The 12,029-nt window shown below is 41.3% G+C and overlaps 1 protein-coding gene across 3 annotated transcripts in view; it reads right to left on the reverse strand.

Moving 5' to 3' along the window:
* Window positions 1-12,029, reverse strand: part of CLK3 (CDC like kinase 3) — a 61,192-nt gene that overhangs the window by 4,651 nt on the left and 44,512 nt on the right. For 2 of the 3 annotated variants that reach the window (XM_029574488.1, XM_029574487.1), the window contains exons 6-12: window positions 8,456-8,572; window positions 6,271-6,437; window positions 5,186-5,280; window positions 4,570-4,699; window positions 3,757-3,839; window positions 3,059-3,138; window positions 2,730-2,820 (exon numbers count right to left, since the gene is read on the reverse strand). In XM_029574488.1, coding sequence (XP_029430348.1) covers window positions 2,730-2,820; window positions 3,059-3,138; window positions 3,757-3,839; window positions 4,570-4,699; window positions 5,186-5,280; window positions 6,271-6,437; window positions 8,456-8,572 — 763 coding nt within the window. The remainder of the gene's footprint in view (window positions 1-2,729; window positions 2,821-3,058; window positions 3,139-3,756; window positions 3,840-4,569; window positions 4,700-5,185; window positions 5,281-6,270; window positions 6,438-8,455; window positions 8,573-12,029) is intronic. The other variant, XM_029574489.1, reaches the window with a different exon arrangement.

The raw sequence follows: 12,029 nt of genomic DNA on the forward strand, positions 1-12,029 counted from the left end.
TAACTAATTTGCAATTACAGAAAAAGATTGAAATTACCAAAATAGAGAAGAAAATAAAATATATCATTACAAATGGGAACATATACATGTACTTGTTCTAAACTAAATATAGGAAAATTTAAGGAGTATCCTCTATCAGGAAACCCAGAGCGAAATCAAGGTAATAAACATCAATATGCTGAATACCATGGGGTTTCCCTTCATATTCCATAATAACCTGATGTTTTCCCCCCGTGAAAGTTTTTAAGCTGGTCTGGATCTGTAAATGAATAATTTTTCCCCCCCACATTTGACAATGCATGCATCTGCAGGGGTATTTTAATAAGAAGAAACCTCCCTTATCAACTACTTCTTGCTTTAAAGTTAGAAATTTCTTCCTACTCCTTACCAAATCGGGGACCATCCATATTTTCTGTCCGTGAAACAAACCAGTGGAGAATCTTCCTCCTCACTGAAGGAGTATTCTCTTTCCACCTCACAAATTGAGACCCCTGACCTCAGATCTTGACTCCTCCAGCTCCTCTTTCTCCTATCTTACCCTCCTCCTCAGGGGGCTTAGAGGTAGAAGGGCCTGCTCCAGCCCCCAAACAAAGGCCTGTTGCAGCATTCTAAAGAATAAGGAGGAAATCACCAGAGGAGTCAACACTAATCTCAGGCCTAATACATTAACTCCCCTGAAGAAAACAGAGGTCCTTGAAAGAGAGACCCCAAAATGGCTCCTTCAATCTCAAGCAGCTGCAAATTGGCCACTGTTCCTGCCGAAGAAATTGCACCAAGAGGAATGGTGAATGAAGAAGGCCTGGAAGTACTATTTCCCCTGGAGCAGCGGTTTCCTGGTGCTGCTGCTTTGTTCTTCATCCTCCCTGTAGAGCTAACAGAGCTAAATGCTCCCTGATCTCATCTGCCAAAACCTGCGGGCAGACCACATGCTGCTATGCTTGCATTCCAGCAGCACAGCTATTCTCTCAAAAACTTATGCCAATTCTGAAGAGGACTGGGCCATCCACCACCTCCTTAGAAATGCTGCATCTTTTCACTGCATCGACCCTAGCAATGCTGCTACTAGAGCTGCTTGGGGTTTTTTTTTTAATTTTTTTAAATTTATTATAGCTCCAAATGTCCACTAACTCTTCTTGTCAAAGAGAAGGAGAAGCACTACCACCAACCCCCCCTAACGGGGAGGGGGAAGGAGGAGGCACTGGGGGAAAAAGGTTCTGTCAACTCAAGAACCTCTGCAGGCCACTTTTAGCAAGGTACCTATACTCTAGAAGTCCCCCCCCGACAATGGCTTTGCTCAAACTGGGGGCGGATCAGCCCTAAGACTGTTGGCCCCAGAAGTAGCCTCAACTCCAACTTCCTATTCATCCCCCCTTGACCAGACACCAGCTCAACACATGATCTTTCCTACCATCTGGTGGAGGCAGGCTGAATGCAGCATGGAACTCTATACAGGGTGACATCACCAAACCAGTTGTTCTCTGTCTCCATCAGCTGGCAGGGGAATATAACCCAAGTGTTTAGACTGGTCTGACTGGATGAAGAGGAAAAATCTTTAAAGCAATGAGGCAGATGGGGCATTAAGCCCCAAAAAAATAAAAAACGAGACAGACCGGGATGCATCTGTGAGGTAGCTCAGATGAAGGAAGACTAAAGGACTCACGAGGCAACATGCATGCGTAATTCCTGCATCTGCTCTTTAAACTCTTTACTGAGCTTGGAAAGCTGGATCCATGTTGGCACAGCCACCCATGCATAATGGCTACTTCATGCTTGCCTGTCGATGGGGAACTGATATTTAACAAAAATAATATCTGATTTTTAACAAAAAAAAAAAAAAGTTGCCAGAAGTTAGAAATAAGCTAGGAGCAGTGTATACCCAAGTAAAAAGGTTGAAAAGTTCAGTTCAGTTACTCACATTGGAAAGGTGTTAAGGTAGTGTGATTTGGTTTGGTTTGATTAGGTACCAACATTTGTTAATCAAGAGAGCAGTGAGCGGCTGCCAGCTCTGCATGAGCAGTGAGTAACACTTCAAGTCTATGCCATAGTGGTTCAAGACCAAGGATCCATTAAACCCAGCATCCTGTTTCCAACAGTGGCCAATCCAAGCAACAAGTACCTGGCATGTACCCAAACATTAAACAGAACTCAAGCTACTGTTCTAGGAACTTATCCAAACATTTTTTAAACCCAGTTACATTACTTGCCATAACCACATTCTCTAGCAATGAATTCCAGAGCTTAACTATGCGCAGAGTGAAAAAGAATTTTCTTCGGTTTGTTTTAAATGAACTACTTGCTAACTTCATAGAGTGCCTCCTAGTCTATTATCTGAGAAAGTAAATAACTGATTTACATTAACCTGTTCAAGTCCTTTCTGATTTTGTAGACCTCTATCATATCCCCCTTCAGTTGTCTCTTCTCCAAACTGAACAGCCCTAACTCGCCTGCCTTAATACTCAAAGTTGAGGCTCTCTGCTACTCTACATTCTGGTTTTATGGTTCTTGTTGTGTGAAAGGTTGGCCACCCCTGTTACGCAAGAATTAGTCCCCAAGTGTCTCCAGCAAAGACTATACAGAGTTTTCTGCACATGGCTACAAAGAGTATACAGGAATGTTTGTTCTCTCTTCTAAGACAGAACTGTTTGCTGAAAGCTGCATTGAACCTTCTTTAGAAAAGAGATACCACAAATCCAAATTCTCCTATCAGGTTGGTCCAGCTGCTTACTTACCTCCAGTGGTTTGCAGTTCTCAGTCACATATTTTCCATCTGACGTAGTCTCATCCCAGATCAGCGTTCCTTTGTGGAAATATTTCTGTTTTCTACATATTGAAAATACATTGGTGTATAATTCCTTTTGCCACACAAGAGTAGAAGAATATTTTCTTTAGTGGCTAAACCTTAATCACCCTCCCCACCCTCTGAAATCATACTTGCAAAACAAAATGGGCCACTCTCTCCAACTCTGCAGCTCAGACCATGTCAAACACAAGCAGTGCTCCTCCAACTATCTGAATCAGTGGGTTAGGAAGATGCTACAGTTTTTCCAAGGCTTCTCACCTGGTTTTTTGGATCATGCTAGCTGGGACTGTTCCAAGGAACTTTTCCATCATTGCCAAGTGCTCACGATTGTCATGGGTCTATGAGATAAGGAGCTGTGATTATTCTCACAAACAACTCAGAACCTCTAAGGAAAGATTATTTCTAGTCTTTAAAGTGGATGGTGGCAGCAACATTCAGGCTGCACTTCAGAACACACACTCCCAACAGAAATAATTCTGTAACAACTAGATAAGGAACACAATATATGTATATTGTTTTGCAACACTGGACAGTGCATTTGTGGTGATTATTCTGTGTTATTCAGAATTTTATTTCTTTTTAAAAAGATCCACTAAAACTGCTCTGAATGGTGAAATTGTTCATAACACGCTAAAGAGTAAATATCTGCCCTGCAGAATTCAAATATTTCTTTCTAAACAGTTACTTTCACAATTCTTAAGTAATTTATGCTACATTTCTCCACTACTTATAGATACTACTAATGCATGCTACCAAGGACATTACATGGCGCAATCCAATACAATTGTGCTGAATTGTTTGTATGTAATGTAAGGTTGTTTGCTATTGGGTTTTTTTTTTTTAATTACACATATATATTTGCTGAATTGTGCAGGACAGAATTTTTTTTTTTTTTTTTTACATAAAACAAACATGACAAATCTTCCAAAAAGGGCTCAGAAGCCATTAAATATTACCTGAAAGAGTGTGAAACCACGGTAATACTCAAAGAGAATGCAGCCAATGCTCCACACATCACAAGGCTGTGCCCAGCCCAGCTCTGGAATTAAGTTAGAGAGCACATACTTTAGCCAGAGACAGATCCCCAAGCAGATTATTCGCTCTCTTTAACACAGTACTATCAAGCAAGAACATACCTTACCCTCTTTCCCATTTTTCCCTTTCCTCCCAATCTTCTATGAGGAAACTTTTCATTCACCCTTTCCTTATTCACAATCTTCTGTTCAAGAAATTCTCCTCATTCATCAGGCCTCCGCTTCAACTGTCAAGGCTTGCAGCTTTTCCTTGCCTACCACTCCTCTTTATCTCTTACTCTATCTCCAAACCCAGGCAGCCCTCTCCCCCACCTACCAATGTCTCAATTTGTCAGTAGTAATTTGGATTTAATTATTCCCCTTCCCAAATCCAAGATCAAGGTAGTTACAAATCATGTACAGTAGGTACTTCTCCGTCTCAAGAGTTTACAATGGTAATGGAGGGTGAATTGACTTGCCAGAGGTCATAAAGAAACAGGATTTGATCCCTGGATTTCCCGCTTCTCAGCCTGCAGTCTAACCACTAGGCTACTTCGCCACAATACAAACCATCTTTAGGTTAAATCTTCTCAAAGAGGGTTTCCCCCAAGCTGAAACGGAGCAGTTGGGTTGGAAGAGGTATTATAATCCGACGACACCAAAAAATGAAATCCACGCAAAATTCGATGTCCTTTTAAAGTAAATGCAAATCCCCATTTCATGGTACAATCAAAAATGGAGAAAGGGGCCTCTTACCCAGAATCACTTCAGGGGGTCTGTAATGGCGGGTTGCAACAATTGTCGTGTGATGCTCATGATCAAAAGTGGCACTGCCGAAATCAACAACTCGGATGCTGGAGTTCCTCACAGACTTCTCTTCACATTTCTGTCGGACACAGAGGTGCTGGTGTTAGTGCCCCTAAAAGTGGATGCTAGCTAACAGAAAACAGGTGCTGTTCTTCTCCACATTCAGAAGCAGCAGTTTTAGCATTAAAAACACAAGCTGAATTTTTAAAATTCAACAAGTAGTTAAAACTGAGCTCATGAAGGTGAAAACATAAAAATCTCTCTCTTCAAAGGATTTTTTTCATGTTGTGCCCAAGGGAAAATTCTACAGGTAAAATGCAAAATGAAATTAAACACGAAGGTTAAACTACTGTATAAAATATACAGAGACTGAACAGTATCTAGTTTGTTGAGCAGGTCTTTTGGGAATTGTAGAATTAAATAAACCTGATCTGGAAGTTGTATAACACAACCTGCACCCAATCCTTTCCATTTTATAAGGTAAAATATCCTGGGGAAGGGAAGCAGCTCTCTTTCTCCCCAAATTCAGCTTCCTAGAATATCCCGCAAAGACACAAACACGCACCTTCCTTTCGTTATACGACGTGCTGAAATCTGAATTCACAAACAAAATATTTTCAGGCTTCAGGTCAGTGTGGGTCAAGTGGTTCTCGTGAAGAACTGAGGAAAGAGAAACTGTTAAAGCTCAGGAAGGAATCCGTACCGAGCCTTCAGCCCACGCCACCCAGCAGAAAAAACAAACAAAAAAAAAAATCAAGTTCCAGCACCACTAATCAGAAATGCTAGGCCTGCGGCCCCCATCGTACCATTTTCTCACTCACTGAAAAATAATGGTGGGTGCCCAGTTGCTGCTCCACTATCCTCTGTGCATATTCAGCAAAGCCTCCACTGGCACTGGGGCTGGGAGAGCAAGGAAGAAGCAAAAGTGCCAAGCAGCTGGTTGAAAGCTGCTCTGCCATGCGCTGCGTTCCTAAAGGGCAACTGCCCTAACCATGAATGAAGATGTTCCAGGAACAATCAAAGAAAGGCTGCCGCCTCCATGGAGGCGCAATTCATCTTTTGTTTGTGGGAAGAAAGGATTTATACAATACGCAAATGTACAAACCGAGCAAGGTTACAGAAATCCAGGGCATGGAGGCAAACGGGGCTCGCATTCAGGATATCAAAATGAATATTCATCCCATAAATTTGCATATATCCAACCTAAATAAGAACCAAATTAATTTACACAGCTTGGCTATGCTGAAAGCTAGATCTGTTTGCAGATCTCAAGGGCCAGTATTATGCAGGTGTTTGGATAATTACAGGCTGGATTAGCTGCCTAACCAACTAGCTACAAATTAATTGCATACCTCACCCTGTACTTACTAAAATTGGAGGGGGGTGGTTTCATGGAAAGACACATTTAAGTTGAATAAACCATGTTTTCAGGTCTTTTTATGAAAATATGAATGTAACTATATATAAAACACACAAATAACCTTACATACGTAAAAGATCCAGTAAGGCTTGCCCTGAAGTGGCCAACAACTAGGACCCCTTCCCGATCCACCCCTGTGTATCGCCTTCATATTTCAGTCTTGCAGAAATAAAAGTTAATCCCAACTAAACAAAGGCTCCTGGTGGTTTATATTCTGTGAAAGAACTTACATTTCAAGGCATGGCACAACTGATAGGCCATGTGTCGGACATGAGGAAGACGGTACGGCAGGAAGTTGTTGTCCTTTAAGAACTCAAAAGTGTTTTTCCCCAGCAGCTCAAAGGCAATACACACATGGCCATGGAAGTTGAACCAATCCGACATCAGGACACACATGCTATTCCAAAAAAAGACAACAAGGTTAGTGGTTCATGTAGAGATCCTACAGGCAAAAAGGTAGTTCCCATGCCCTCCCTTCCTCGTCAATAAAGAACAGAAGTAGATGGAAGCTCATGTAATAATTCCGGAAAATCCATCCCTGCAGCTCTAGGGAGAGAACAGGATTTCACAAGCTCTTATTCATGCTAACAGCTGAATGCCATCATTTGTAGACCAGTGGCAGAAATATATGGGGAAAGGAAGCAATGGAAGGGGCTGACCATTTAGCTTTAATTATTCTTGAGCTTCCAGGACAACAGGAATCTTGCACCTGACAGCTAGGATGCAGTTGTGTGTTTATATTATCTCTAGCACTCTAATATTTACCTTCCCCCACTGGCTAAATTGATTGATAAGTTCGGCACCAAGTGTCATATGTTTGCAGATGACATTCAGCTTGTGATTTATGTTATGTTGGAGAAGATGAAGTAGCTGCACTATCCAGACTGAATGTCTGTCTTGAAGCTATTGCAAACTGGCTGAAGTAATCTTGGCTTAAGGTAAACCATGCAAAAACAAGAGGTCTTGTTGATGCCAAGGCAAGACTTCTCTAGGAACTTTACCTTGTGTGTCTAGGGTGTCTGTGAGGCCAAAAGGCTGGGTGAAAGGTTTGGGGGTAAAACTGGACAGTCAGCTATCCATAGGTCCACAGGTATCAACAGTGCAAGATTAACTTTTAATCATCTGCAGATGATTAGACAGCTCCAACCAATTTTGGATAGTAAGGATTTGTTGATCTTGGTCCACGCACTGGTTCTGACCAGATTAAACTGTTGTAACTCACTTTATCACGGACTATCACATGCAAACATAAAGCGGTTCCAATTAGTACAAAACAGCAAGGATACTGACAAGGACAAAAAGACACGACATGTTATGCCTGCTTTGCTAAGCCTTCTTTAGTTGTTGGTAGAAGCTTGTTTGTGTTTTAAAATTATCCTTTTGGTCCACAAGTGTTTGCATCAAAATATCTGGTTGACTGATTCCAGAGATTAATTTATGGCCCTTGTAGTAGGAGTTATCATAATTAGTGTCACTGGCAAGGGGGAGTAGCCTCTAATTATATGGTGGAGTGTGGTAGAGTCTTCTTCCACCTGAACTATGTAAGGTAGGCAGGGATTTGATTTTCAGAGAGAGACTCATGGCTTGGTTGTTTGATCGAGTTTTCAGGCCTTGATGCTTCTGCTTGATTTAGGAAGCGATTAGGAGTTGTTAGGGAAGCGGGTTAATGGGTTTCATTTGTAAAGTGGCCGGAATGATTATTGGTAGAAATGGAAATGGCTGGGAGGAAGGGGAATTATGTGTTTTTATGTTTTGACTGTACCCTCTTATAATGTTTAATTATGAATAGTTAAATAATTTTAAAAAAGCAAGCAGCTGAGGCAGCCCAAAGCAAGGGCGCCATGGGCTGCCTCCTGTTTTAACTCCTTTTACCCACCACCTCCTTAATAGGCTTAAGCCTCTCAGCAGCAATGAAGGAACACAGAGTGTGTCCCGGAAGATGTCATTAGATCCAAGTTGGCCTGAGGCTCTACTGCTTTTCTCCCACAGAAGTTAGATTCACTCTTCAGTAATGGCAAAAAAGTTACCTTGCAATTACCCCACAAAGAGGTTTCACAGGTAAAGGCCCCAAGATTAACACAACTCTTGGCTTGGCAAGCAAATTCAGCCTCTCTATGTACATTCAGTGCTGGGAATGCCCAAAGCTATTCCTCAAAAAGAGTTCCCACCCTGCTGAGGGGAAAAACATCCCCCTGGGCTTTGAAGGCCTGAATGTACCCAGGGGCAGAAATCCTAGGCTTCTCACTTTCTGTAGGGAAAAGGAAAACTGTAAATCTTATGCCCATTCAAGAGAGCTTCCCCTCAATGTGCTCCATCTCCCCAGTTCTAGTTCAATGTTTTGTCCTCGCCACCACCTGAGAAGTCAACAGAACAGCAGTCACATGGTTTTACTTGAATGACCCAGGGAACACTTACAATTTGTTTTCCTTGTCTTTTTCTTTGATTTTCTTGAGAACGTTGATCTCAAGCTTGGCTGCTTCTCGGTATTTCCCCACATTTCGAATTATTTTCAGTGCAACCTGGGCTTTGCCTCTATGGCAGAAGAGAGACAAAGTTTTGTGGTTTTTTTCCCCCCTTTTGGGCCCAGCACTTTGCTCCTGCTCCTGTGGGCTTCCAGTTTTAATGAAAACTGACTCTGAGGGTATGGCACCATAAACCTTTATTCACAACTACATGAAGGCTTTTCCCATTCCTTTTTAACCCTCTGCACTTCCATGTAGCTCAGTCATTGTACTGACAGTTTTATGACCGTGGCCACAGGCCTCCAAACCCCTTCAGAACGTGTTCACCTTGGCGTCTTTCCACTAAACATCATCAATGTGCAATGACTAGGACCCTCTCCCCTTGGTTGCTGTGAATGCCGTTACCACAGCATCCTCAGCCCCAGCCGCCTAGAGAGCAGAAACTGGATCTAGAAGTTAAATTCAGGTGCTCTGCAGGTAAGAAAAAGATGGAATGTGCATCAACACGTTAAAGAAGCCACAAACCGCCTGCTGAGACTGACCAGGCTCTGTACGGCACAGCGGGAGACAATGTCAAAAGCTAGATTTGCCTTAACCAAGCTAAAACGGTGGTCATTTACAGGTCTGTGCTCAATCCAGACCTTTGGCTGCTCTGAGCATGTACCAGGAAATGTTTCGCCAAAGGGGGAAAAAAAAAAAAGAAAGACTATTTCAGCAGTGGGAAGTGGCTAGTCTAAAACTGCATTTTAAATCATTAAGAGTGCCTTACATATTTGTTTCTGGCTTAGACTAATATGCTATTACATAAGCATTGAGGAGAAGGTTGTAGACAAGGGTTAACATTGCTCAACTGCAGGTGATGGAAATATGTCCCTTTGAGTCTTTCGGAAGTATACATTTTTATTGAAAAGCGGTATAAAGTTTACGAAAAAAAGCCCCATATAAAAATGTTAGTCAGACAATACTGTATATATTGATCTACTGAATGTTGGACATGTTGAAAATTATGGAAAACAATATAAAGATTTAAATATGAAAGTTAATGAAACTCAAATGAAAACATATGTTAGCGAGGATTTATGCCATAGTGGTATGAGAGTTAGAGAACACAAAAAGAGACTGAGTCCAGTCCTAAATAATCTTACAAATTAGGAGAAGGAACATGCAGAGTATTTTAATTTTTTTTTTTTTTTTAAATCATTTATAAAGCACTACTAGATATATGCAGCACTATATATGAGAGAGTCATATATAGTCAAGACAAACATTTATGAAGATGAGAAGCAAAGGGAAGTGTATTTACTGAAGAGAAGTGGTTAAGAATTTAAAGTAGCCTCAAAAAATGTGAGCTTTCAGACTGAATTTGAATATGGCCAGAGAAGGAGCATGACGTGACAACTAGGTGGTCCATTTCAGGCATACAGCACAGCAAGGTGGAAAGCGGTAGTGGAGAAGGGTGCACAGATAAGAGTGACTTGCCCACTGAATGGACTTCATGAGGAAGGATGTAGAGAAGTGAAAATAGATAATGTGACGCTGCAGAGTGAATGCATTTGTAGGCAGTAAGAGAAACTTGAACTGTATACAGAAGTAGGGAACCAATGCAGTACCTAGAGAAGTTATATGGTCATAGTGACACTAGAACATAAATGCCATACTGGGTCAGACCAAATGGTCCATCAAGCCCAGGATCCTGTTTCCAACAGTGGCCAATCCAGGCCATAAGAACCTGGCAGGATCCCAAAAGGTAAATAGATTATATTCTCCATTCCCTTCCTAATAATTTCTAACATAGTTTGTTTTTTGTTTTGTTTGTTTTTTTTAACCATCACTGCACACTGAGCCAAGGATTTCAATGTACTGTTCCACAATGATGCCTACATCTTTTCCCTGGGTGGTGACTCCTAATATGGAATCTAACATTGTGTAATTACAGTTTGGATTACTTTCCCTATGTGCATCACTTTGCACTTGTCCACATTAAATTTCATCTGCTATTTGGATGCCCAGTCTCCCACTCTCACAAGGTCCTCCTGCAATTTCTCATAATTTGCTTGTTATTTAACCTGGAATAATTTTGTGTCATCTGCAAATCTGATCACCTCACTTGTTTCCTTTTTCAGACCACTTATAATTATTATTAAAAAGTACTGGCCCCAATACAGATTCCTGGGGCATTCCTCTAATTGAGAAAACTGACCATTTAGTGCTACTCTCTATTTCCTATCTTTTGTTTGCAATCCACAATAGGACGTTGCCTCCTATCCCATAATGTTTTAATTTTCTCAAGAGTCTCTTATGAAGCACGTTTTCAAAACGTCTTCTGAAAATCCAGATACATTATATCCACCGGCTCACCATTATGCACATATTTATTAACCCCTTTGAAAAAACTGTAGCAGACTGGTGAGCAAAGACCTCCCTTGGGTAAAGCCATGTTGGCTGTTTCCCATTATACCATGTCTATATGTTCTGTAATTTTGTTCTTTAGAATAGTTTCTATGGCTTTTCCCGGCATAGTTATCAGGCTCACCAATCTATAGTTTCCCAGATCACCCGGGAACCCTTTTTTAAAAGATTGGCATCACGCAGGCCACCCTCCAATCTTCAGTTACAATAGACAATGTTAACAATAGCTTACAAATTACTAGTATAGGTCTAAGTGAAGGAATGTCCCTGAAAGCCCTCCTTAAAAAGTAGCTCTCTGGGCAGGTCTCCTGAGAGCAGGAAAAAGGCAGTAGACCCAGAGGGGAACAGACAGGCCCAAGTCTTTTGGATATAGCAGCTCCTGTCACATTGCTGTCCTGAGTGAGAATGCTGTATTGTTGTGTTGCTGAAGGTAAGCAGACTGAATACTGTTTTATGTTACAAATAAACCACTGTTTAAGGGGAGAAAGCTAGAGTCTTATGTGGTTCATGCCTCCAGCCTCAGACTGCTCAGTTGGTTATAATCTGCAATTGCATTTGAGTTCTTTCAGAACTCTGGGGTGTATGCCATCTGGTCCCAGTGATTTGCTACTCTTTAGTTTGTTAGTTTGCCCTATTACATCTTCCAGGTTCACCATGATTTGTTTCAGTTCCTCCAGATCATAACCATTAAATACAGTTTCTGACATGCGGATCTCCCAACATCTTCCTGAGTAAATTTCAAAGCAAAGAATTAATTTAGTTTTTCCAATATGGCCTTGTTTTCCTTACGTGCCCCTTTTATTCCTCAATCATCTTAAGTAGCCTAAGTGACTTTTTCACAAGCTTTGGATGTATTTGAAAAAAAAAAAAAAGTTATGAGGTTTAGCCTCTATGGCAAGCTTCCTTTCAAATTCTCTTTTGCCTGCCTTAACAGTGTTCTTCGTCTAGCTTGCCAGTACTTCTGCTTTTCCAAATTTTCTTCATTTGGATCCTCTTTTCATTTTGTGAAAGAAGTTCTTTTGGCAAGAATAGCCTCATTCATTTCACCTTTTAACCATGCCAGCAGTCGACTGGCCTTCCTTCCACCTTTTATAACACGTGAAATATGACTGGTCTGG

Source organism: Rhinatrema bivittatum, chromosome 13 (genome assembly GCF_901001135.1).
Source record: "Rhinatrema bivittatum chromosome 13, aRhiBiv1.1, whole genome shotgun sequence".
NCBI lineage: Eukaryota > Metazoa > Chordata > Amphibia > Gymnophiona > Rhinatrematidae > Rhinatrema > Rhinatrema bivittatum.